This window comes from Haliotis rufescens, unplaced genomic scaffold (genome assembly GCF_023055435.1).
Source record: "Haliotis rufescens isolate VD_foot unplaced genomic scaffold, xgHalRufe1.0.p SCAF_19, whole genome shotgun sequence".
NCBI classification, from domain to species: domain Eukaryota; kingdom Metazoa; phylum Mollusca; class Gastropoda; order Lepetellida; family Haliotidae; genus Haliotis; species Haliotis rufescens.
The window spans coordinates 1,841,806-1,869,347 of NW_025963879.1; the positions used below are offsets into that span (position 1 = coordinate 1,841,806).

Consider the following 27,542-nt stretch of genomic DNA (forward strand, 5'->3'; position numbering starts at 1 on the left):
AGCGAGTCGATTACTGGCAACATCGCCATTTGTTTAAATTTTGAAAGAGTGTTATATGATTAGATTGACACTGTCGTAAGAGGCGACTAACGGGATCGGGTTGTCAGGCTCGCTGACTTGCTTGATGCATGTTATCGTATCCCAATGCGTGGATCGATGCTCATAACGTCAATCACTGGATTGTCTGGTCCAGACTAGATTATTTACAGACCGCCATCATATAGCTGGAATATTGCCGAGTGCGGCGTTTAACAACAAACCAACCAACCAAAGCAAAATATCCAGGGTGTTAAAACAGGACAAGAACAAAAATGTGGAGTTCATTTTATCCATTTTTATTGGCTTTATTTGTCATGATTTCCTATTACAAGATCAGTTATTTTGATGCATAAAATACAATTGACACTTCCCTCCGTGTTCAATGGCTACAAATATATCAACCTTGCAGCATCAGCCCATGCTGATGAAAAATATTTCAACATAAACAACACAGGAGGCATTTCATACACACATTAACTTAAAAACCATTCTTTCTCTGTACAGGAACACAGTGATTTGATAAATATGTACAAAGTCAACTTTCCAAGCAAGCTTTCAAACAGTCTTGGAGACCAACTTCCATATGCAAACAGCTGTTTATATTAATATCCACAAAATTTAGTATAATGATACTCACAATGTTAAGTTCTCATTTGAACAGATCGGGTTGTATCTTTGAGCAACGATACCACAAATCTAGCCAAGGAAGTTGGCGAAGATATGAAAATTATCTAACAAAATATATATATTTTCTTTATTCAACAAGGCATACATCATATTGTGTCAAATGTCCGATAAGTCGCACTGAACATTTCAACATTTTCTCACAACTGGAATAAACATGGAATACTTGAGAGCTCCTACTCTACAGCAACCTACCAACAGTCCTATGTATACACGGTAAGACAAACTGGAGAATTTTAACATGTGACTACTGGTGAAATGTGTGAAGATAATACTCTCTGCCTACTAACAAGACTTGACACTTACCTAAAGGTTTCGAATCTAGTCAGTGTTTGTGGAAATTCTGCTTTCCATAAAGTCAACTAATATCAGATAAAAGTACAATAATATCCGGTAGTGTCGTAATATACAAACTGTCATTGGATGGTCAAACAGCCATGTCATTGGATTGTCTAAAAGTAATGACATTAATGGAAATCAAAGAACATAAAATAATTTGAATCTGTAACAAGTGATCCAATAAATAAAATCCCATAGAATAACAGTAGCACCTATAAAACCATTCTAAAAGCCATCACATTTGTCACTGGAATTGAATAACGTTGTGAAGAAACAGACCAAACCATTTTTATCTCGTTTCCATTGTAATGGACATTGGGAATTAAGTGTTGCACTTTTGATCAACAAACATCAGACACACACAATAAAACGCTTCTCATTCATTCTGTTAAAAGGATGCTGTTACACTGATAACATGGGGAATGGTATTCAAACAATAATTTAGATGAATATACTATTAAATTAACTTAATTCCATGTTCCACTACCAATCTAAAATTCATTATTTCTAATTCACAAGTGACCATAAGATAAAACTGTTCTTTAGGGATCTTCTTGCAAATTCAGTGTAACAAACATAATAATTCACTTTTTTTACATTTCAAACTAGGCCTCTTCATAAGCTACATGTTCATAATTTCCGTTGTACTTGGCCATTGTCAAAATACTCACACCAGTACATGATGTTCTATAGGTTTTCACAGATTCTCTTCTACATTATAGGAAGAAAGAAGCAATTTGGCAACATCCCATTTGGTTTCAGTACTTTGTTTTGTGGAGTGTTTTAAACATGGTCAGAGAAGGCTTAGACATTGCTTAAACCTCATACAAAAATGAAAATATGCCACACTGAAATATAGAACGCCATGAAAAATGTATGTTTGGGAACCTGTTAAGATAAATGACTAAACTAGTCTGAATATTGATTGCATTTAAGATATCCTAATTATTTGGACACACAAAACTTTTATGTACAACAACTTTTATATGAATATGAATTTTAGATGAATTGTTAACAATTCATATCAAATTGATCAATATGACATACAATAATACCTTAGGAAACAAAAAAGGGAAATATATTAACCATTCTTTAAAAGAAACACTTGATACAATGTTGATGACTTTCAATGGAGCAACTCATTATCAACCATGTTAACACTGCACTGACAACAGCCTCCAACACAAGATCCATCGTCACCGCCATACCACACACTAACTCTCATGGCACAACTGCAGACAAAACAGTAAAATTGGCACCAAACTCATGAAAAGTCTACACACAGCAACACTCGCGCACACTTTTTGGCGTTTTCCACACTCACACTTTGGCTAAAATAACTACCAGTTGCTTATAATCCTCTGTACATAAAGAAAACATCTTGCTCTGAATTTCAATAAAAATACATTTACCTTTAAAAAAATACTGGTGACATAGTTTACACATGTTTCTGAACAGGTGATGAGCTTGACAATGGTGGGTGTTGGAGATTGGCAAAACAGATACAGCCAAGGGCCAAACAATGTACAGATGTATGCACTAGGATGTATGTGTATGTGTATGTGTATAAACAATGCTCAACAACAGCACTTATAAGGAATGACGGCACCACACCAGACAGACAGTACACCTGCACTAGGCCTACACATCAACTTGCTACAGATAATGTTATTCGTTCATCAAATATATATATAGCATAGTTTCCCATTCAGTTATAAGATAAGACAAGCAGGCCAGGCCTTTCTAGCTTGGCTTCAAAACATGGCCTACGTATGATGTATGTTATCATCTGTATGTTGCTCTTGGTAGAAGTTGGTCTTTCCTCACTGCATATCATTTAGATAGTCATTTCAAGGGACAAGTTTGGGGGTCGCCTAATACCTCATCCCTCCCCCAATACATGGTACATCACATTCTTACTTTTGAGAGTACTGTGCACTGTTAATCTGAAATAAGTTATGAACAAAATTGCAAATATCGAGTCAAATACAATAAAAGGTTTTAACTGCATTAATAGGTAAATTCTAATAGATGAAACATGTCACTATTCGGCATGATTCTCAGTCAATCCAAGGCTGCTCAATAAGGCTATACTCTGACCACAAGGAAAGTCAAGGTGATTTGGTGAAGTTCCATATCAACTCCACAAGGAAACTGAGTGCTGAGACAACTCCTCACTCCAGCACAAAGCACAAACGGGATGTCAATACGCAACAATAAGCACTCAAACAAGATCCATATGTCAGAACAATGCCTCAACAAGTGATTATACTTGCAAACAAGGACTCTGTCAATAAAATGCAGCTAAAGCAAGGTCTAAATTCCTCAAATCATACTGCATACTTTTTTAACCCAAACGTGAAACATCAGAATTCTATTTGTTGACAAAAAAGTAACTGGCTGGCGGATATGCTTTGAAATATGAGACAAACTATTTTGGCTGTAGTAAGCATATAACTCGAATATACACAACTTGATCTTGTATTTACAGAAAGGAGGGGCAGGGCAGCATTGGGACATCACAGTACTTGTTTCTATTTGTGACTGATCTCATACTTGTGACTTTCTACAAGAGAATAAATATCACTTCATTCCCATGCAAATAACACTGTACAGAAATTATGTACATTTCATTCTCAGTATCTCATAAAATCAACATTGATTCAATGTCAATGTCAAGGATTTCATGAAACTGTATCCATCTTGTAGTATCTTATGGTGACTGGCATCACAGAGCTACTGATTATTATGTAAAAAATGTACCTATCTGATAGACATATACAATTATCCAATGAAATAAATTCATGGTGACCAGGGCTCCATTACTCAAAGCAAACTTAGTCTAATGACTACCACGAGTCAGTGTGAATGGGGTATGGATCGCCAGGATTGCTATGTGAACTGCACCCTGTCATGAAACATAGTAAGATACTAACATGCTAACCTCAGCTATTTATGCACATAAGCTAATTTGATCACAAAATTTTTCAGTTTTATATATATAGCCCTTGATTTTGATACAAGTTTCAGATTCATTCTCACCCACTTATGTACATACAAGAAAGAAATTTACACCTTTGCATAGCAGTGCTTGCAAAATGTTTGGTTAAAGCAAAACATCCTTTATCTGTCAATCACTCACACAGGTTAAGTAAAAGATGTCATGTATTTGAATGAAGAAATGTCTAATATAGAAAAATAAATCTTTGGCTGTGCAGAGTAGACCTTATAGCCACCAAGGCCAAGACAGGTTAGACAAGTGGGGAGCACAATGGCAGTAAATTATCATCAATGTGCAAATCTGGCACAAATGGATATTTAGAATGACATGCTCTAGTGTTCTATGTGTATTTTTAAAGAAATATTTCTCTTCATCAATAAAATTCAAGGTACACAAGACATAGATTTCATATGAATCCTAGAGATGAACAGACTACTTGAGTACAATTGTCAGTAAGATGTGGAATATACTGCTGGGCTGATGTCTAAAGCAAACAAAGACCTGGGGCTCATTTCATACAATGATTGTAGCCCTACAACTATCGTAAGACTATCTTACATTATAGGAGTTGCAACTGTCGTCCTAGCACTAGGATCGCTTTGTGAAACAAGTAACTGATTACTGCCAACTAATAGCAAGGATCCTGGTCTACAAAGCCACCTAATAACTTCAACTAACATGAGTCTTAATGATAAATCTTAACTTATGACAGTCAATGTTATTGCTTTGATGAATAAGGATGTGATTCACAATGAAGGTCAGATTACCAGTGTCAATAGCTTCAGCACTTTATCCATGTCCCAATGCATTATCCTTCATACTAAATTTGTTACACAAGTCCATGTAATAAATTGAGCCTTAATGGACAACAATTGGTTTCATTTTGAAGTTCTAACATAGCATCAATGTTGACATAATACAAATAATAAGGCCACTTATATTTATTCTTGGGTTTACAGATTCGCCAAAATTTAAATGAAAACAGCTTAAATGTTTTATTCATATTTGTAATCATATTAGTCTTATTTTCCCTGACAACTCTAATTTTGACAGATAAGAAACATTAAAAATACAACAATATAAACAATTCAAAAGGAAAGAAACTATTAACTTTTCAAATAATGCTTGATAAAAATCTCTGGCCCTTGCAAGCCTGTCAAGAGAACAAAGCCTTCTCTGAAGTTATATACAGGACATGTTACAGTAAAATACCAAAAACTCTGCACATTAAACAGTATCATGTTTCTACTTTTTTTTATGTCAAAACTGATTGACTGAAACATCTTCATGGCAAACATAAAAAACTATTGAGCTACGATTTTATTCATATTTTTAACAACCAAGCTAATTGGTGTGAAAAAGTCTGCAATCCATACAATACAAGTGTGGCTGCACACAGGGACAATATTTGACAGTCCTCAGTATTACAGGTCCCATGTTCTGCTAAACAGCTGCAAGTGATGCTCACACGTCACAGCTTCATCTCTGACTGCCAAGGGTTGATAATGGGATGGGGAATATTAAGCCAGGTGACTTTCTTTGGGGATGACCCAAGATTTTCTAAATCTTCTGAACAAAAACATTTGGCACACAATTTTTTAAACAGCACACTTGAAAGCAAACCAATTAACATACAAAAAATATGTACAGTGATTTTAGATGGGAACTGGGAGGACAATGTCTGATTAGACTGAAACCCTAAGCATCTGTCCACTCCTTGTTAATGTTGTCAGCTTGTCCTTGTCACACACAAACATGTACTAACATGGAGATCAATCTGTCAAGAATTCCATTCCAGTAGCAACAGGATATGACAAACATTTCAACTTACAGCTATTAGTCTATGCCTCATTTTTGCCAAAAGGTCATTTCTGTTATCAGGATAACCATACAAACAACACATGTTAAAGCTATGGTCATCGTGGTACCATTATGACCAGAAAGCAGGGCCTTGTTCTATAAGGAAATCTTAAGCCAATGCCTATCATAGTATCTATTCAGTAGGACTTACGATTGTCATAGCATTAAGATCAGCTTGTGGAACCAGCCTCTTGAATTGTGAAAAACAATAACTTATATCCATGACATTGCTAATACTTTCTTCATGAGCATATATAAATAAACATTCATGTATTGGCACGAGAACAGGTACTTAAGTCTGCATGTCATACTGTTACCCTAGTGGCAAGTTTGTAATATATTTCCTTCATACAATAAATTAGTGTGACACACCTGCTTAACAGGAACGCCATGTGGTTTAACTACTTGATAAACATTTGGGTACTGAAACACAATTTATGAAATATTGCATATGAACCTCACCTGTATACATCCAAGACTAGAGTTATTGGATAGAGATATTAATTGAAACTGACTTGAATGGTACACAAAGACAATGATGATGATGAGTGATCAGAAAGAAAAGGTCTAAGGTCTATTTCTTTGCCTACTTTACACACAGTCCATCCTTCAACCTGATAAACATTGTTTTAAATGCAAATACCAACTGCACATTGCTTTGGAAAAAATCTACCAAAACAGAAATGCAAAGCATCAAGAAGGATAATTTCCTCTCATCAAGAAGGATAATTTCCTGTCATCAAGAAGGATACCGGTAATTTCCTCTCAAATGTAATTTCAGCTGCAGTAACTTCTGTCCTGTGACCTTGATACCTGCATGAGTGAGTCTGTCATAGCAATGCAGTGAAGAGACAATGGTACATACATAAACATACAGGAGTGGACACCACACTACTTGAGCACATACGTTGGGAAATATACATACATCATAAAATAAACTCATAAAAATAAATATCATAATGATAAACAAGCACTTGGGCGAAGTGTTTTGATGTATGACATGACTAGTGTGACATGAGACAAACCAGAAATAACCAGTTCCAACTGGAAATAGGTCTGCAATCAAAGTGCAAACCGCTAAGTTGATAACAGTGATTTTTGTCGAGAATTAATTTCAATTCCTTAAAAATATATCACTAGTAAATACTATCATCTAAACAGCTACTCAGTGAAAGATATGACCAACTTGTATAAGCCACATACAACAGCTTCTCTCAACAGTTAGATATGAATTGGCAATAAGATCATTGCTAGCTAGATATGTCTTGACAATCAATATCTCCATAGCTAAAATAATTTACTGGTGAAATTATGTGTGACTGAAGCTACGTAAAACGGCTACAGTAAATGGCACCCTGTAGCACTGCTACAGATTGACAGTCATCAACTACCAACTCATCATTGCACAAACACGTAGGCAGGACAGACAGCTAGAGAAGGGTAAGCCATCAATCCTTTTGTCTGTCGCTTTTGCTAAGTACAAATGCTCAGAGGCATGAAGTGTGCACAATTGACATACAGAATACACGAATACAGTGATCATTTGTGTTATGACTGTGAGCTAATTCTCATCCTAGATAAACACTGATGGCCAGATAAGTAAACTAAAAAAAAACTTTGTTACTTTCATTGCTGCCCTTAAAACCAAGCAGCAGGAATTTCTTAAAGCCCACTGTCTTGCAAACTGACAAAAACTGATTAATCCGAAGCATTTTTATAAATTGTCATCTAGCTTTATATCTTATATCCATTCTTCTCAATATTAACATAAACATATGAAATATACTGTATGATAAATGACACCATTGAGAAGACTTCACTGATTTTAAGATGAAGTAATACTTAAATGATAGGAGAATGAAAATAGGGCACAGGTACAAAGACTGGTAGATATGATATTAAAAATCCTCATTCACATCAATGAACAGGGACTAAAAGAGGAAATAACACCAAGGAAAATTGTGATGCTTCAGCACTTGGCAGATAATGTTTGTAAGCTAGGGAGTAATTGTCAGCATACCAGTATCACAACACACCACTGTGACCTCACGACCTCAACAAGCGTCCAAATTCTACAGTTTTCAATCACTAACTGACATGGCTCGTATATACTCGTAAAACCTTGATGAATTGTATCAAAATCAACTTGACAACATGACAAATATTGTTATTCAGCACAAAGTCAGACTGTCTAATCTGAGTGCTTGCCATTTGGACTTCATTTCAGAAACATCTACTCAAGTCAACTGTGTAAACTTCATCAAAAAGGTTGAACAGAAAACTGCACACAGCCTATCGTCAGCTTTGTATCTTCAACATCATGAAAGACAGCCAATGAACTTGTGCTGACGGTTTGTTCACCGAGAAGCCACACAGCTGACACGCACTAGTCCTGATCGTCCATACCGACCAGGTCTGAGTCGTTGTCAGTCAGAGTCGGACTTGGGTTTGTAGTCCAGGTGGTAGTGTCCTGCAGAAAACATGTCAAAGTTAGTTTTTCTCAGGACAAGCATAATTCTTTACACAGAGTCAACCTTCAGACTGATTATATCTGCAACAAAATAGGTCTGGACACATTTCTACTTAAATTCAGAGTTTGATATTAAGGGGGGGTCCTTGAGATCTTTGGTATCTGAACATACAGACCACCCAAATCTGATACAGTAAACTACGTTTATAACGAACACGCTTGTAACGAACTGACAGATATAACAACCTTATTTTTTAGTCCCGACCATTTGTTGAATAGATGCTGTATAAAAGCTTATAATGAACTACGGTTATTACAAACTAAAATTAGTGATTCCTTCAAGTTCGTCATAACTATAATTTACTGTATTGTTATATCATTATGATAAGGAACCATTGACTTTTATGTTTAATTTCAACCCTTGAAATGTATAAGCGAAATTGATCGTACTCATCTGAAGAACTGAAACCATGTTTTTGCGAATACAAATACAGACTACTAAAAAAATCACTATCGATTATCACTGAGAGACAACTGATTTAATCTGCCAATGATCTATCATAGTTGTTAGTCTTTTTGTAACATTATTAAACAAGATATGGAATACTGTGACCAACAATTACAGAACTTTCCTCAAACTACTCATATATAGTCACAAGATAGAGTGAGTGAGTTCTTCTTAATGCTGCTTTGAACACTTTCCGTATTATATCACAGCATGTCACCTCGGCTAGGAGAGAAAGTACTAAGTGATGCAGGTCCTAGATGATAACTACCTCAGTACACAGATATAGTGTTCACGGATCACCAATCATAATCAGTGTCAACCTATCCTTAGAAATCAAGATCACTTAATCCATCTTGACGGCACTCTGAGAACAGACAAAAACTAGGATAAAGCACTGCTCATATAAATTGTGCTCACCTGACATAGCATCCATTGAATTTTCCTTGCAGTCTTGTGCTTTATGCGAGGATGAGCCACAGTTGTAGCAGCCCTGAGGTTTGTGTTTGACATGGGCCCCGGGGTTGCCTTGACCATGGTGGAGGTTCCCATACAAGCTCTGGACCAAGTGGGGGGCCGCCATGGCTGGATGCATTTGTGGAAAAGCTGGATGGTTCACATACATTTCATGATTTAGTCCATTGGGATAGGCTGGCGGAGGGACATGGTGCCCGTACGTGGGCAGGTTGGAGAAGGGTGGAATCATGCCATTTTGGTAGATGCTTGCCTGCATGTAGTACGGGTATGGCGGTATGACATTGTACTGAGGCTGATAGTTAGTAGAGGAGGGGGTGCCGCTGTTACAGTTACAGCCACATGAACTACACTGAGCATGAGTGGTAGTGGACACTGTCTGGGGAGCGGCCGAGAATGTTGACGTTGCAGTTGAGAATGTGATAGTGGTGGAGGCAGCGCTCTGACTATTGTGAATCATCTGAAGTGGAGAGTCACTGCCAGAATGAACAGATTCTGGTGGCGTCCCAGACGGGTTGGGCATAGGAACGGGGACGCCATTAGCAGGTTTCACACTGAGGTTAGCTGGACCGGCAGAGTGGCCTGCCGGAATAGACTGTGGGGACCCCCCTTGTGAAACAGTCACAGATGTTGCACTGTTAACATTGGTAAGCACAGATCTTGGGCCATGCAGAGGCACCATCGGGCCTCGTTGACACAATGACATATTATACGGCTGCATAATCCTTTGAGAACTGACACCCTCACTGTTAGCACTATATGTTTGATTGGTAACTGTATTGTTGTTCAGGTTCAATGGCATCACACTAGTGGTCATGGGAATGTCTTGGCGCACGGCGTGGTAGTACATCATCATATGCGGTTGTTGCTTGACGTGACCTTCTTGCGGCATGTTGATGACATTCTTGTTGTGTAGAGCTAAGTTTGTGTGTGCTGGAGCTGGCTTCACGTAGGGACGAAGGATGGAGGGAAAGACGGCATGGCGCGGTGCGAAGCCTGACGATGTCCCAGGACTAGGATTAGGGTCCGACTGATACCCGTTGTGTGTGGACATAGCAGCAGTTGCAACAGGAGCCAGGTCAGGCTTGGTGTCGGAGTAGACGTTATGGGGGGAAGGCTGTCTCACCAAACCACCCTTCACCTCTTCTGGATAAGGACCTCCTGACCTTGGTGGAAGTAATCCTGGGCGATTTGGATACAACCTTCTTTTACCATCTGTTCGCGGATTATCAAACTCACTACCATTAGGTTTGTCTGTAAAAAGAAACCACTGATCAAAATACATTCAAGGAAATATGTACAAAGACATTTATAAATATTAGATAAATTTACACTTAACATAGTTCAAAATGAAAAAAAGTAATTAAAAAAACAGAAGGTGCCTACGTCATTGACTGCCATTTCATTCTACAAAGTGGTAAGTTCAGGAAATAGATGATTTACTGGTGATTGAAGCACATTGTAATTGAAGTTAAAGATTGACATATAATACAGTGACAAAAACATGACAATAATAACATAACCAACCTTTGTCATTATCATCTGATCCCGAGCTGTCTGTCTTCTGTCTCTGTCTCATATTACACATCTGTGTTGGACTAGGAGGTGCACTTGATACCTCGGAGTCCGACCCAACCCCATCTGGCTGGGGTGGGGGTACCACAGGGGCAGGGGAATGGGTGACATAGATGGGGCCAGTTAAGAAGGGGATGGGGACAATAGGGGGAGCGTGGGCTGTGGGCCAGGGGATGTTATTGGGAGAAGCAGGGGACAATGTCCCACTGGAACCATCTACTACACCATTCAATGCAGGATTTCCTTTCTCTCTGGAACAAGAGCAAAACATACTGCACATAGAAAACCTCCAACTTTTTGTGTACATATAGAAATTGGTATATAACTAAGAATTACATATTGTAAGGGTCTTTCTTGGCTCAACCAAATTCAAAACAATATTATGACATTCATTGAAACAGTGCAAATGACTGATACTTCTTTTCTATTACAACAAGAATAGGTTACTGCAGACAGATTCCACCAAGGGACAGCAAGTCTGTGATCAAAGTACAAAATTTTCTTCAAAGTTTTTGTAGTGTTATTCGAGTAACAAAACATAGCTTTCATTCTCACATCTTACATGTGATGAGTGGTTTCACATGATTTGATTACATTTACCTGTTGATAGTCTCCAGTTTTGACTTGAGGTTGTTCTGGGCATCCTTTGGTAAACCAGCTTTAGTCAAGTCTTCTGAAGACTGGGACTTCAGCTAAATTTAACAATTGAGTTAATGAATGATTACGAACTGCCTTTATTACAGAAGTCAAAAGTAAGGGCAACTACAAAAATGACAAAATGAATTTCTATTTGATTTCACTTTTTCAGTGAAAGTGACTGACTGCCTTTACAGCAATTTATATGTAAAACAAACCTTCAGTTATGAAAACATACATAAAGGTGGCTAGTAAGTATTATATCAGAATAAAGACAGAAATAGGGCAGACAGTTGATGGCAGTACCTGTTTGAGGGTGAGTTTCCCAAGTAGGTCTGAGTACTGATCCAGGTTGAGGAGTTTCAGCAGCTGAACAGTCTCCATGCACATATCAGAGCTTTGGTTGGGGGATGTGGAGCGGCTGTTCAGGGGGGACCCATTTGTTGAGGAAGGGGAGGAGTGTGAGGGAGAGTCTACATGATGGGAGACAACTCCATGGGGACAGATATGCCTGTAACAAGTGAAAGAAAGAATCTCATGTCTCTTCAAAACATAACTGACTACACAATAAAGAGCATGCAGGATATCCTCTTGATTCTAGACATGTAGGTGTGAATGCATTGGGTCTTAATAATAGTATTGCAATCAGCCATTGCATACAATACAACCCCCCTAAGTATATGTAAGTGATTTTCCAACATTCCAGTTTTCTATTTGAAGATGGTGAGCCCAGGGCCAGATTAATATTTACAATATCTATAATCAAGGTCCATACAGAAAGGGAACACTAAAATTCAAGGCCTTTTCAAGGCTGTCAACTGTCATTTTCAAGGCTTTTTAGTTGGGTTATTAGTCTGTCAATATTTTATTTAATCCAGCATGCCATACCATTAAATGATACTATTTAAAGCAGTATGACCATAAGACATTTTCCAAAAAGATTTACTTTCACATCCAACCAAAAAATAAATTAGGTTTGTCATGAATTCTTCATTGTCTTTGGCACACAATCTATTACTGTGATATCACTTTGTTCATATTTTTGAGTGCTTTAATATTTTTACTACCCAGTACATGTCATTTTTGTACAAATTCAAGGCTTTTCAAGCTATGTTGATGATTTTCATGGTTTTTCAAGATTAACACTAAAAATCAAGGCATTTTAAGAGGGACCTAAAATGAAATGTCAAGGCCTTTTCAAGTCTGTATGAATCCTGATAATTCTCCCTGTGATGTAGACTCATTTAAAATAAGGAAGTTAAGTGATATACGTCATATCTCTCCTATACTAAGTGCAACAAAAAAATTACCCAATTCATTTAGAGACTTCAACAGTGAGAGAAACTGGGAGAATATGCACCAGATGAAAAATATAGGTAATCTAATCCTGAACTATGGTAGTTAGTTCAAACATCAGTACCTACCTTTGGTTGTTAGGGACAGGGAGATAGTCTGCAGAGTTACATCTCGCCAACCTCGGGTCTATAGGAACTGGAATAGCCACACCAAAACAACCTTATGTCAAAATTGATTAATGTACATACGAGACAAAGTTTCATTCACATCAACAGCAATTAGCACTAAAATATTGATAAAAGATTCAAAATGCACAACGTATTCATTCAAAATGTTCATTATGTTAACATGTCATATGGAACATATAAAACGCTAGAGAGCATAAACAAAGAAAGATGACGACAGCAAGGAAAGATCAGGCCTGAACCCAACAGAATGAAAGCTTGCAACTGATTTCACTGATATTTATGTTCCTAGAAAATTGGTATTTTCTGAATATATTACAGAAGTTACTGCTTGATATTTACTGGTTGAAAACTGTTATGGGTTTGATTACTGAAATATTTGACAATTATTACTCCAGACCATATTTCCTACAACACACAAAAGAATTAAAAGAATAATATGTTACCAAATATAACGTCATGCAACCAGAAAATGGTTATTTTTTTTGCACATACACTTATTTCAGCAACATTCAACAAATATTCTAAAGAATAACAGAATAAACACAGTACAAGTATCTTAGCAGTGATATTAAACCATAAAATTAACAGTCAAATACAAAAGCAATAGAATCCCTTGCAAATACAAATGCCTTCCCGCTTCACAAAATCTACCACCAAAGCCTCATAGTTAGATACCCCCTCTGAGGCTTACCAAGATAATTTTGAGGAAAAGGATGCAGTTGCGAGTTGCATACTGTCAAGGATTTCAGTGGAAATGGAGGTATCATCTGCTCCCCGTCTACAAAACAATGGAACCAAGTATCATAGAAATGAACACTTTAGCAGACAACAAAAAGAAGTCCTCACAACATTTATAGAACTAAATAGAACTGTGCAACAAACAAGAACTTGACTGTGAAGGTGGGGGAAGTTGGAAATTTGTTTATGTCCAGTGGCCCGCTCCACCAAGCAATCTCAGCGCTATGGAGATCATGACCCCTATAATTTAACATAGGCTTACACTAGTCGTAGCACTAACATCATTTTGTAGAACAGCTGCCTGGTTTGCAATATTTCAGCTATTTCACGGCAGAAATGCAATCTGAATCTGACAAAGAAGTGGTTGATAGTGTGAGTGTGTGCAAAGGGTTTAACACTGCTTTGAACAGTATTTCAATTATCATGGCATGTCAGCTTATAGTGGGAGGAAATGTAGTGATGAATGCATGGAGTGATGCAAGTCAGAGACCTCTATCACTTTGGTGAAACCCACAAGAACCATAAACCTAGATATAAGCAGGACAAATCGGGATATGAACCCACGATCTCAGGTTTCCGGCACGCCTAAGGGATGCAACTCTGCACAGCAAAATGTGGCACTCGAGACAACTGGGCCACAAGTCCCGCCTGACAGTGGGATAAAACATACCTTCACTACCCATGATATCTGGGTACACTGACAACCTATAAGCCAGGTTAAAACTGAAGCATATTCTTCTATGCTGGTCCCCTTTTGACCACTCTATTCTTGTTATAGTATGTTATATGCCCTTACAAGAAATGTGAGAGGCGAGGTCTTTTCTCCACCAGAATCCACCCTTGGTTGAAAGTCAATGTTCTTATTGTGTGTGCAATGTATGAAAGGATATGTGCAGCAAACTAATCCAGATCATCAAAAATAACATCTTACAAATACAGCAGCAGTGCTTCATTGAATACAAACATATATTTCAACCATATCATTGCTTGGTTGAAACGTCCATTACCTGTAGTTACAGACATTGGGGAGAGGGTTACACCACAGCCTACACGAGGAGGTGCAGGAGGGATAACTTGCTCTTGTTGACCTTGTTGAATCTGATTGCCTCCCTTGAAGAACTCTACAACTTGATCATGCTTCAGTATAGCAGACTGTCTGACAAGAAGGCTGAAAAAAAAGACCCCATATTATCAGTTTATATCAAAAACATTTGAGTCTACCAGTCCAAACTGATCTTTTGGCAGCATTTGTAAAAAGTTTAACATCAATATGTGGGCAATTGTGAGCTGAGACTTACAGGACAGAAAGAAGGCTGAAGTTGCAGAATGTTATATAAATATCCTATCTTTGAATGGGATGGGAAAATCATTCAGGAACATTTGCATACAATTGAGTAAGGTACATTTCCAGCCAAGTTTTCTTCAAAGTTTCAAAGTTATTAACACCAATTTCCATACTTTTCATACGACGGCAACTAGCAACTAAATTATATTTTCCCCATCTGCCCGGCACTTAATTTTCAAGGGTCGGACAAATCTGGCATACTGATTTAACCCCTCTGCCCAATCTGTCCTAGGTATTAGGATTTAAATTGACTGAGTGAATCCACCACAATGCCTCAGTCAGGTGGCTGTAAATAACTGAGTCTGAATCAGCCAAACCACAGGGTTGGTACCTGGTAGCATGAGTAAAGATGCACCGCAGAGAGATACACTAACAGCCAGGTCACACAATAGCCACATTCTGGAGTGAGTGAGTATGGTTTTACGCCGCTTTTAGCAATGTTCCAGCAATATCACGGCTGGGGACACCATAAATGGGCGTCTCACATTGTACCCATGTCGGGAATCGAACCCGGGTCTTTGGCGTGACAAGCGAACGCTTTAACCACTAGCCTACCCGAATGCCCCCCCCACATTCTGGAAAGCAGTTACAAAAGTCATTAGAACATCCACAGGATTGTTCAGAGAATCACACTTGTAAAGTTGCCCAGTGTCCTAAGATTGAAATCCTCTGTGATATAAAAGATGTGAAAGCAAAGCTAACTAGCACACCTGATGTAGTTTGTCAGGGTCCTGGCCAGCTCCTCCTTGTGTTGGTGGTAGTGATGGTTATCTGAAACAGCAATGAGGTTGCACTTCACATTTTGCATAATCTAACTCCAGTCATAACAACAGTAGGATGTGAATCTGTAAGTGAGGGAGCAAGTTTGGTCTAATGCCACACTGAACAGTATTTCAGTCATATCGTGGCGTCAGATTGATGTGGGAGGAAAGCCCAAAGTGATGCAGGTCTTAGACATTTGCAAGTTTAGCGAAACCCATGAACAGTTGGGTGCTGAGATACCTGAAATATGACCAAGGTGAATCTGGGACTTGAACCCACTATCATAGGTTTATGATGCAACTCTGAACAGCAAATTGTAATGCTTTAGATACGAATGATACCAAGAGTCATCAGAAGATGACAACTCCCCCGGTCCCAACAAAAGCTAAAGGCACCACTTCAGCCCCTGGTTAATACATGTACCAGGTTTAGATGAAAAATCTTTAACGGTTTTCAACTTTTGCTCCAGAAATGAAATACAGAGTGAGACAGACAAGACCATATAGTGACTACATATTAGAAACATAATCAGGGCAAAGAACATCTAAGCAACTACAATGCTTATAGATTATTGTTTTACACAGCAATAAGCTGTAGTATAAGAAGAAAGATTAGCTACACAACTTACAGTGATTTGAAAAGGCGGATTTCCATTCTCTTTTTTGAAGTTCAACTTCATCAGGAAAAAGTCTTAACAACTGCAAAGGGGAGAGAATGTGAAAACAGATATTACACAGATCATATTCCAAACCTTTCTGGACAATATAAATATTGTAGAAAGATAGCAATTTCACTTAACTAGTAGCCCCAAAACTCGACATAAATCGTGATATTTGAGTCATGATATGATACGTCTTGCAATACCTGCTGGTAATTTGCCTCATTTTTGACTGAAATTCCCATGTTCCATGTGGCCTGCTTAATCTAGTCTCATTCAAATAATATTATGTAATCAGATAGCATTCTGAACAATGACAGTAAGTAAGGTAATGCTAGCCATAGAAGTTGTTAAGGCAGGTTATTACTTTTGGAAAATTGATACAGAAATATAACATGAATGCACAGGTAGATGTATCATGTTATTCATGTATCTTATATTTAGGTGAATATAGAAATAGCATCAATATATATGAATCATGATACACATATTAAACTATATCCCAACATGGACAATCTGTGACACTCCTGTGATCTCTGTAGGCACGCCTAGGCTGATATGGTTCCACATGGAACACTTCATTTGGGTGGAAATCGCTATACTTACTCGAATGTGAAAATCGTGCATCTCCCGCATTGTCTTGGTGAGTTCAAACACACTGCCATTTGACCAGGTAACCTGTAGGTACATCAGAACACTTACTTAATGAGTTACAAACATATGGGGGTATCAAATAAGGTAAACTAAACACATTACAAAATGTCACAATCATCCTAAGATTGAACTAATTTCATAACCTAAGCATTAGGAAAAAGCAAAACATATTCTACTCACATGGACCTTAAACTCAAATTTCTTTCCAGATTGCTTGCGTGGGGAGAACTCTTTCACCTCTACGTTGCAAATGGAGTCTGTAAAAAAATGTCATAAATGAATCATTTGAGAGACGATTTAATGTTATTTCATAATAATGTAACAAAATATCCCCTCAGGTACCCCTCCCATTGAAGATACACACTCTATTCCTCATGTTACAAGCAACTAATCAATGTCATACACCAGAAATCTGCTTATTATAGTAGTCCATTAGTGTTGCACTTTTCGTTGCTAGATATCATGCTGGAAGCACACCATTATTACACCTGGGGAGTATGAAACCCAAGCTGCCTGTGAGGCGAATGAAGGTTAACAGCAACATTATCATGATTATCATCTCACCCAACCAAGTACCCAATTACTGCCGGGTGAACAGAAGCATATTTCATTCAAAGACATCTGCTGAAGGAGACATCACATGTTACATGTGCTTATGTGTGGGACAGGACCAAATCCCTAGAAACTGTCGGGAGTCAAGCTTGTTGAATCCATGTTGTTAATACTTTCAGGTAAATATATGGTTTTGACATGTCATGCAGTGAATCTCCATGTCGAGTTACCTTGCTGCTCCCTCAGTCTTGCTTCAACTGCTTCAACTGAACTTGGCTCTTCGAAGAGGTCACATGCTTCAGTGTTCTGGAAGAAATTTAAGCATTGTCTGTTATCATGGTTAAAAGAAAATAACTTGAAACATGTACATCTTTATCAAATGTTATCATAATGATAGGAATACCTACAGTTCATCACCAAAAGCTAAGAGCATGAACCAATCTCTTGAGCGTTTGAAATTCTGGTGTAACATGAAGCCACATTTTACATGTGCACACAAAATGCAAATTAATCCAAAACTACTACATCTTTAATGTACTGTAATCTATCACTAAAAGGGATCATGTCAAACATGTCTAAGTTTGCTACAAATGATCAAACATTGATGGGTCAAGAACATTCATCAAGAAATAATTAGAATTTGACATCCACCAAACCCACTTAGATTAATGAAGTGTATAGTGAGTAGTGGTGACATACTCAATGTACTGTATTCTTAACACGACATGTCAACTCCATCACAAAATGAATACCTTAAACATGATGAAGAGACTGAATGTAGTTAATGATGGGTAGCCATAATCAGTATGATCAGTAAATTTAAAGAGCAACAGAAACGTTTCATTACGTTTGTTACACAAGTTAATGGGGTATCAATCATCCATCTCCTATAGTCAATCATGATACATCATAGTTATTTATACAAATATTATGATCAATTTCAAAATTAACTTCCTGATTACAACTAACAATGTAATCAAAATGCAAACAAATCAATTGTTTTCGAACATTATATTGTATTTGTTTGCACAAGCTTAACTACAGACTTTGTCCTATTAAGGGCCTGGTACGTCAGGCCTAACCCCAGGTGTTCCAAATAATGGCTGCACATGATGATAGAAATAAGACATCTGTCAAATTGAATACTGCATGTGTTTGTTTACAATATATCTTTTGAGTCTACTTTTGTCTACTTGCTCAAACTTAGCTGTCAGTAGGTGATTTGTAGTGTTGTTATATGAACTCTTATTAGCTGAGCTTACTACATGTACTAGACTGAGCATGGACTAGTGGAGTAGTGGACTAGTAGCTGACGGCGCAGAGTGATACATGTATCCTCATTCCTGTCATTCCACAGTTGATTTGTTCACCCCTCACATAATGTCCAGGTGTCCCCACTACCTCCCTCTAATTGAATTTTTCTTCAGAACTCTGCAACTATCATTAAAACAGTCATGATAGGTAGGTCAAAATAAACAGATCTACATATCTGTATTCAATGTTCAAAATCAATAGGTATGCTGCTAGATAAGTAACTCCAGGAAGGAATATGACATTCCTTGTAGACTACCACTTTTACCATCAGGTAGATGGTAACTCTGCAGCAGGTCATTTTTGTGGACAAGTGAAATATAACATGATATAATTTAAATTTTAACCCTGGTGTATTTTTCTATCTTTTTTAAGGCATGATATTCCAAGTGTTTAATCTGCTTAAACTGTAGTAGTTTTACAACCAGGACAATAGGCATCAAACATTCACTTCTGTCAGAGACAACATTGTCCTTATTATCAAAAATTATGTAGTGGCCAGTAATTTTATCAATTCAATATCATCAGGTATTGCTTAATTCTTTAATGTCTAAAGTTAAACCTAAACAGAGTTCATCTGCAAAGTTCAGTTATGTCATAATTTTCAAAACCATCCAGAATGGAATGGGTGGGTCAGAATTTTACCTTGACTTACAAAAGTAATAATACTTTTAAGGGTCCTTGCAGGTAATGTAATGTAATGTAATGGTGTAGTGTACTGTACATCTTGATATTTACCGTAAGAGCCTGGAATGAATCAATGATGATGTGGACAGTGGTCATTAGGGTTGAAAAACAAATTGAAAATCGTTACATAAACAACTGGGATGAAAGTTAAAATTTACCAAAACAGACTGTTATGATCAGTCATGTCAATTGCCAAAGATGGAACGCAACTGTTTTTGTTACATGTATAACTTAATTGTCCACAGAGTAATCCATGCTTGAATGTGTCACCACTCACCCATGGCATGAAGTGTGTTGATTTCTTTCTGACTTTATTGCATATTTGCTCAGTTACTTGTCCGATATTCATCAATAATTGATCGATATATAGTTAACGATTATCGATCTTTATGATCTGTATTGATAGCCAGCCCTCGTGGTCATGACTGATGGATGACACCCATAACTACTCTTGATGCACTATAGGTACAATATATATTGTACATCCTCGGGATGCAGAATATTCTCCCAATCTCAACATTTGTGATTACTGGATGGACATTAATGATTTGTGCATCGCGTAAAACCCTGGTGGGTCAAACCTATAAAATATACCAGACCACCTCCATCATGTCCATTCTGTTCATGGTTGGTGTCTTTTAATGGTTGCTAGACACATACACCCAAAGTAGAAAGTGAAAACATGACTACAAACAGTACAAGCAGTAAAGATATCCAATCACTTTAGTGAGAATGAGATCCCAGTGGTTGATTAGAGAACTCTAAATGCACATGATGTATATAACACCAAAATATTTAGAATCTCCAAGGTACCTAACAAGCTTAGCGACACTACATTATCTAAATCTTGGGTGCAAACTTATGAAAGGCTAAAATAGGAATCTATTGCCTATGGACAATGATGGATGTCTGCTAGCATGATCATGATGTTATTGCGCTCACTGTATACATGGTATAACTTTTGTATACTGGAATGCAAAACAAACATTTATATATAAAACTATCACTGACATCTTGCTCCTCCCATTTTCTATTTGATTGCTAAGTTATTCCATTTACACTATCTGAAGTACCTGAAGGAAAATACATGCAGGTTCATAATATTTTTATAGGTTAGCAATTTATCATCTTATGACAAACAACAGTTTGCTTGAGTTGAAGTCAACTGCAGATATATTTACTTACATAATCAATGTTAAAGATCACTTCAACATTTGACCTTGACAGCTGTGCCGAGTGCTGGTCTAAGACCTGAGGTGCAGATGCCATGTGGCTCACGAACAGTTACACAAATATCTTCTATCATGATGGAAGAGATCCTCCTCATTAATCATGTTAATAATTTATTTCATATTATGCTAAAAAAGATGTCCAACATTTTCAGCACATATTACATGGGAGGAGAACTTACAATATTTAGCATGCAAAGAACAAATGAAGGAAGAGAGATGGTGAGAACAGGAGAATGTGTATTGTGTTCTTGGACAGTCAACAACAATAAAGTGGTGTTCACAGCGACATCCTGTCAGACTGAAAAAAATTCAGGCTGAGAAACACAAATACATATTTGTTGACTCCCTGATTGTACTTAATGGAACTCTTTGCACAAGTTACAACCATCAATTTATTAATTCCAACAATAGTGCAAAACTTGAAGAGAATCAGGGAGAGGTGGTGAAGTAACTACAACAAAGTTGTAGGTCTCAGATGTTCATCAAGTACCAAATAAGCAACTTTAAACAACATCCTTGAGCAGACTTCAAAGAAGGCAATGGCACCAATGCCACAGAAAATTACAATAAAATCCTTCAATTGTTGAAGTCGCTGGCTAAATACAAGCAAACAACACAACCTGTCGACAGATCAAATCCATGGCCCAAACCAAACAGCCATATACCATGTGTACAAGTCTCTACTTTCTGTTTAACTCTCCGTTAATGATATTTTTAGATTTCATTGGAAAGGTAGATTATGACATTTCCAAGAAGGCTATCAGTATCAATGACTAACAACAGAAACATTTCACTGACATTACTTCTTTATTAAAATATTTCTGCCTTGAAAGTTTATTCAGGTTTAATAACACAAAAGTAACTGTTGGACTTCAGCCACTAGTCCAAACCCCTTGTCTAGAATTACTATATTTGGTTTAGCATGCCAACCAAATATTTAAAGGTACATATTCAAGATTTTGGGATCCCTAAATGAAATACTATTTACAATATTATCTCTGACTGCTTAGTGCCCTATATTTGTTTAAAGGCCCAGTTATCAGTGAAATGCAAGTCACTGCTGCAGAGCAATAACATCTATTACATGTATTACTATCATACTGGTAACATGACTTGGCAAACATGGCAAATGTTTCATTCCCGTTTGGCCGCATATCGGCCTCTGAGAATGTGTACATATATTCCTGGAAATACCTCAAGGACACCAGAAGCCCTGTTTAATTTTGAAAATTGTAGGCATAATCAATCAAACCAAGAACAAAGTAATGTTTTTTTATTCTGTAAATTATAACTAATTGCATAACTAGTGTCTCCACTTTCCCAAGATCACTTACTGCAGATTATGGTCTAAATAACTAATAAACTCACTGATTACCAGGTATTTGCTGATTGTATAACAACTGAGGAGGAGGAGGAAAATTGAAACTGCACTGAACATATGACTTTAAATGGGGGGGACATCTACAATGGAGTGAGTGAGTTGGGTTTAACGCCACTTTGGACATTTTCCAGTAATATCGTGTCAGCTTTATGTGGGAAGAAAGCTTGAAGTGACATTTACCACTTTGTGGTAACCCACAAGCATGTGTATGGTGCTGACAAACCTAGAAACATAATTAGGGCAAACCGGGATTTGAACCCACGATCACAGGTTTGTCACGCCAAAGGGACGCAATTCTGCACAGTGAATTGCGGCACATAGACAACTGTCCCCTGGAAACATGCTATACTAGTATACACAGCAAAGCAGTGCAAGCAAGGACCTACTTAATACTAACAGGCATCTCACACATATTTCACCTGTCTGGTGACCTTCCACCAATATGCTAATTAACTGGTGATATTTAACCATCATCAATACCCTAAACTATCCACTCAACAACTACAAAGAGATGACAGCCATGAAAACAGCACTACTTCTGGGCTACCTCTGGTCAAATTGAATACAAGATAAGGGACTATTGGATGATATAGTATGTTTAACAGTGGACATATCAAGATCCAGTTAGATTACCCCGAGAAAAGGAGCTTTGGTACATATGAAATGACATTGTAATAATAAAAAAAATATAATTTGTTTGTTTTGTTGTTTAACATGTTAAACTCCGAAATCAGAATATTCCAGGTACATTATGGCAGTCTGTAAATAATCATTTGTCGCCCAGACAATCCAGTGATTGACATCATGCGCATCGATTTACGAAACTGGGATATGATAACACGCCATGCATCAACCAAGTCAGCGAATCTGACCACTAAGAAGACTCTGGTTAATTTCCATTCCACGAACATAACAATATCGTGCAGTGTTGAAAGTTAAGGAGGGTCCTGGTGTCCTTGAGATTTGCTGTTGTAGTATGTGAACTGAGGGACCCCTAAATATTTTAACACTGAGGTCATGACAAAGACTTCTTGACTTTTATGCCTAATTTGGACAACTGATGTGAGACATCCATCTTCACAAGGCAAGGGAGTTAACTGACTGTAAAAGTCCAGTTTCCACCCTCGCCAAACTTGGCTGGAACTAAGGAGGATATTTTGGCTGGACTAACAAGTCTATGCATAGTCCAATCAAAATTGACATCGACATATGGTTTGTACATGTTGTAAACAACATTGATTTCAACATGGAAATTTTGATCAACTGCAGGATTTGCAAATGATGTGTACTGTCAACTGGGCGTTGATAGATATTTTCCAAATCTTTTAACGTTTTTAATCAAGGTGCTCACGTGTTTTGATGCACTTCGCGAGGAAAGACCTGTTTTGATCCATGTAAAACACATGTACTTGCATACAACTATATGTGTCCAACATGTCAGTACGCCGAACTACAGGATTATTTTTAATGAGTTCTACTCAATTAGCACTTGATTAGTGCTATAGTCTGATAGTGTTAAAGTACTCTTGTGTACTGCCTGAAATCATTATCAATTTCAACTAGATTAGTGAAGCTATACAGATGTGCATTCAGCCAGTTTTGAACCAATTAGACATGAGATTGGAAACTTCAGTGAAGTAAACTAAATATATGTTTAGACGTTGAAGACCAATAATCATGATAATTAACCTATTTGGATCCAACTAAATGTCAGGTCAAACAATGATAAGCACGATCAGTTAAACAATGTTTTGTAGGCACCATGAGCAGTTTGAAACAATATTATGGCTTTGATACAATCAATGCTATAGTCACAAATAATCTTTCAAAAGATGATCTCATACATCCTGTACATGTCATACACAAATGTCTACACGATCAGTCAGTTAGTCAAAGGCTAGTGAAAATCAAGGAGGACTATTTGTTGATTCCCGAATATAAAGCAATCTCGGCACTAGTCCAAAATGACCCGTAGAACTAGTTGATTATGAACATTGGTGAAAAAAATGAAACCTTATCGTTTTAGGAAGCTGACAGGTGATTGGCTCAAGAACCTACACAGCCTTCAGTTAGATTTGGCAGTCAAAGTTATCTCAGGGTTCACCCGACACGACCTTCCGTGGAGGTGTCCTCAGATCTTATTGGAGTAAAATATCTGAGCTTAATCATGTTAATGAGACTGTCAGCACATACTCTTTGTAAGAACTGACTGAAATGTGACACGTCTGATTGTGTATCATGATGATGCTCCAATAAAGTGCATCACTGCTTGTGTTTTCAGTCAGTGGTTTGCCTGATCCAGACATGATTACTTTCAGAACAAGTTGATTTCTGATATAGCTGGATTACAGCGGACTGCTAGATCATACAACACTCAATTGACTCACAACAATACCATGAACCACTGGAACCTTTAGCCAACCCATGTAAATATTTCCCTTAGAAGAATGTCATTTGTGTTGTTGACATTGTGATGCATTCACAGCAATTTCGGAAATAAAGCCAAGCAGTCTACAAATTATTTAATCAGTTGTTAGTGATACTACTAATCCAAATGGCAAACTGTTTATGACAATCTACACATCATGTTTTGTTTGTGTGTTGTTAAACTCCTGCACCCAGAAGTATTCCAGCTATGACGGCAGTCTGAAAATAGTCAAGTCTGAACCAGACAATCCAGTAATTGATATCATGAGCATCGATCCACACAATTGGGATACAATCATGAATGACATGCATCAACCAAAACAGTGTGCCTGACTACCCGGATTGACCATGGGTTGCTGAAGACCTATTATAACCCAGATCTTCATGGTCCTACCCATCATGTACATTTAGAGGAAAACCTTCTGAAAATCATATAGACACCAAGGTTATTAGCACACACACCAAACGTTTTTATAAGTAAGGATCTATGGCATGTACTTCTTTTGATTCCAATATTAAGTATTGGAACTCATCTTTTAACAGGGCATTATGTACACACGCCATGTGAAGTAATGATGAGATACTCATTCATATTTAAGTCTGTCTTAACTCAGTGTTGGTGGATTGTATTTTTAATATGTATTTCATGAAAATTTCAATGTTTACAGAAATTACAACACATCTGTACTGTCAAAGGACACAGAACGTGTTTTTGACAGAACAGAGTTTTCCGTTTATCTCTAATAAAATTATGAATACATTTATGACAACACAGTTCTGAATACGTAATTGATTAGGTAAGTAATACCACACATTCTCAAGTAACTCTGTGTCCTAATATTAACATTTTTTGGGCAAAAAATGGAATTTCAAAACTGGTGTCCGCCATATTGGAATAAACAGCACCGAGTGTCAACCATTGAAACTCATACCTTGTTCCGTCTGTCACTTGCCCCGGGATCGAATCTTGCATAATGCTCATAGAGAATGTTCTTTTGGTGAAACTGAAACGCAGGATGATTGATGGCCAGGGTCAAAGCCATCAAGATTTCTTCATTGTCATTGGGATCGGCTCCAAATGTGAAAGCTCTTTCAAGATTTTTCTCCAACACTTCGAAGAGAAGTTGAGCGCACGGGGTGTTGGACGAATGTAACAACGACAAATAAACACTGACTGTTGCACGCAATTGTTTATCCGTTCCCGATTGTAGCTTTGATATTTCTGCACTATTGTTTGCCTTTAATTCTGCATCACGAAGGAAATTGTAGTTTTTCTTCCCATGGTCTTCAAGCACAGATCCGAGAAACCGAAGTTCCAGTGGGAGGCACATATGTAGCAGTCCACACATGTAATCTATCCGCTGGTGCGGCCTTAGATTCTTGAACCATTTACATAATTCCTCCTTACACACCATCGTACAGTGAGGTGCCTGTCTGAAGCACGTCCTCCTCCAATTAGGCGACTATCAGTTATTCATAACTTCCTAAATTTGCCGTAATAGATCACAATTTTCAGTAAGTCGCCATGTAAAATTCTCCGAAACAGTACGAGTAATGGTCATACGGGCACTTTGGATTTGTAGAGTACTTGCAACACAACTATTCTACAATAAACACTTATTCCTAACCCGTACTCATTTTATTTATCGTAAAAAAGGAGCGTTTGTGATTTTTTGTCCTTAGAAAATGCTACTTGTTTTTAAATATAAATATCGAGTAAGTTGTGGTTACAGATTCAACACTAAATCAATCTAAATATCATATTTAAACAACGATATTTTAACTTACAACACCAAGAAAAATAGGTATTTACGCAAATAGAGCAAAATAGACACTGGAACAATATGTTAGCTTCTAGATTATAATATTACAAAACATAAAGAAACGTTTCTGTGATAATGTTGTACATTAAATTACATAAATTTCAGTAACTGATCCTTTACAATTGATTGTTTTCTAGAAACTAGTATAATACCATGTTAGGTAGCCAATCACTGTCAACTTGTGTCGGAAAATCTTCTGTGCGATTATGACATGTTGTTTGAATCACTTTGCATATATGCGAACTTATACGTATAGAAATTGATAAAAACTGTTCGTTACAGGACCCAAGGACAGACAGGAAGACTTAAAATGAATTAATCTACGTAACAAATAATGACATATATACGTTGGTAATTCTATGATATCCAGATAAGCATCACCAAGTTTTAGATATCTGATATCAGTGCTACGTAAAGGCTTAAATCCCATCACGTTTCATCCTACATGCAGTTTAACACCTTAAACTTCCACATATGGCAACGTCCGACTAAAATTGTTTAATTACACTCATTAAAATGTAAACAATTTAACTCTTTCTAAAGTCAAATGGGTCAAAATCCTTTTATCTGGGTCATTGGCAACACATCCGATAGAGCATGTTGTGAATTCAGCCTAAATAGGAGCAAGGTTGAGGTAAATATAGTGCCTAGTGGTGAGAGAGAAGAGTGGCTCTGTAATTCCTCAGTTTCACGCCAGCATATGTCAGAGGAATGCTTCGGTTCTCCAAAATAACAAGGAACCGCAAGTCTACTACACAAGGCAATTCTTCGCCGGAGTGCATGTCTTCGTGTAGTCACCTGTTCAACGAACAGCTCGGAAACTATATGGCAGCATGTATGTAGCATGCTTGTGTTTATACAAACTGCACTACGACAATGCGTGTTTGATTTTTTTCGAACGTCAC

The 27,542-nt window shown here is 37.4% G+C and overlaps 1 protein-coding gene across 2 annotated transcripts; it reads right to left on the minus strand.

Moving 5' to 3' along the window:
- Window positions 1-314: 314 nt before the first annotated feature.
- LOC124113026 (zinc finger CCHC domain-containing protein 2-like) lies at window positions 315-26,369 on the minus strand. Of its 2 annotated transcripts, XM_046473266.2 has the most exons (14): window positions 25,747-26,369; window positions 18,007-18,082; window positions 17,405-17,481; window positions 17,177-17,248; window positions 16,541-16,610; window positions 15,861-15,921; window positions 14,813-14,973; window positions 13,759-13,845; window positions 13,008-13,074; window positions 11,890-12,094; window positions 11,548-11,639; window positions 10,900-11,198; window positions 9,319-10,626; window positions 315-8,393 (listed from the first exon to the last, which is right to left on the minus strand). In XM_046473266.2, the coding sequence occupies exons 1-14, from the start codon at window positions 26,227-26,229 to the stop codon at window positions 8,350-8,352; spliced, it is 3,102 nt and encodes a 1,033-aa protein (XP_046329222.1). In that variant the 5' UTR covers window positions 26,230-26,369; the 3' UTR covers window positions 315-8,349. The 2 variants fall into 2 exon arrangements, with proteins under 2 accessions (XP_046329222.1, XP_046329223.1); XM_046473267.2 differs by lacking the exon at window positions 13,759-13,845.
- Window positions 26,370-27,542: the final 1,173 nt, after the last annotated feature.